At 46.0% G+C, this 957-nt stretch overlaps 1 protein-coding gene across 1 annotated transcript in view; it reads left to right on the plus strand.

Moving 5' to 3' along the window:
• Positions 1–6: 6 nt before the first annotated feature.
• The window catches only part of syt7a (synaptotagmin VIIa), a gene marked incomplete at its 3' end in the record, with an annotated part of 70333 nt that continues 69382 nt past the window's right edge, over positions 7–957 (plus strand). The window contains 1 exon segment of the mRNA XM_035664315.1: positions 7–63. Coding sequence (XP_035520208.1) covers positions 30–63 — 34 coding nt within the window. The 5' untranslated portion in view covers positions 7–29.

Here is a 957-nt window from a genome sequence, read left to right on the forward strand (position 1 = left end):
TGTGTGTGCCTCAGAGTGAAGTAACAGCCATGTATCTGAACAGGGAAGAGGACAATAGCAAAGGTAAGATCCTGTGAAGAATGATCCACTCTCTTTGCGAGCAGCATCCTGACAGTTTCAAGGTGTTTCATTTCTGACCCGCTGTTTCTCTCTTTGAGCTGACATGGTGAGGTGGGGATGTGCTGTCACACAGCTCTCGTTGTTATTATTATTATTATTATTGTGGGGTTTTGTTGTTGTGAATCCTTGCACCGGTGCTGTTAGTAAAAAAGTGTGGGCTGTCATTATGTAATATCAGTGCAGTTAATTGCCTCCTAGGAGGATGCTTATCATTAGCCCAATCCTGCGTTTATTTCATTGCACCGTGAGCGATTAATAGTGAACCTGTTGTAGACAGCACTTTATCATATGCACAGTGTTGCCCCGGGGTGCATTGCTTTGTGTTGTCACTGTTCTGGGCATGTATATTACCTACTTTTAAGGGCAACATAACACAAGGTCAAAGCCTCTAGCTACAGTGAAACCCAAAGTGTGGGCTATATAGGTTATTTATGGTGCTCCACGGCTTCCGACATCCTGCAAAGAAGAAAAAAAAAAAAAAAAAAGAAGGGCTGCTGCTTATTGCTTTAACGGAGAGAGATAACCGTGCAGCAGCGAGAGGGGTAAAGAGGGTACAAAGGAGGCATATTTGAGTAATCTCTCCCACGTGTTTTTGAGGCGTGATTTCTTCTCTCATCGGGTGCCCAGAAACACTCTCGACTCGTGTCCCCTGCTGTTACCATGAGGCATAAATAACTCTCTGGGGCTAAGAGGTAATGCTAATTACCACCTAAATCTTCAGGTTATACGAGAATAACACCTGCTGCTACCGGGGAGGAGAGGGGAGGGGAGAGAGAGGGAGGGAGAGGGAGAGAGAGAGAGAGAGAGGGAGGGAGGGAGAGGGAGAGAGAGAGAGAG

This window comes from Morone saxatilis, unplaced genomic scaffold (genome assembly GCF_004916995.1).
Source record: "Morone saxatilis isolate NCDOM2014 unplaced genomic scaffold, NCSU_SB_2.0 Contig2, whole genome shotgun sequence".
Lineage (NCBI taxonomy): Eukaryota > Metazoa > Chordata > Actinopteri > Moronidae > Morone > Morone saxatilis.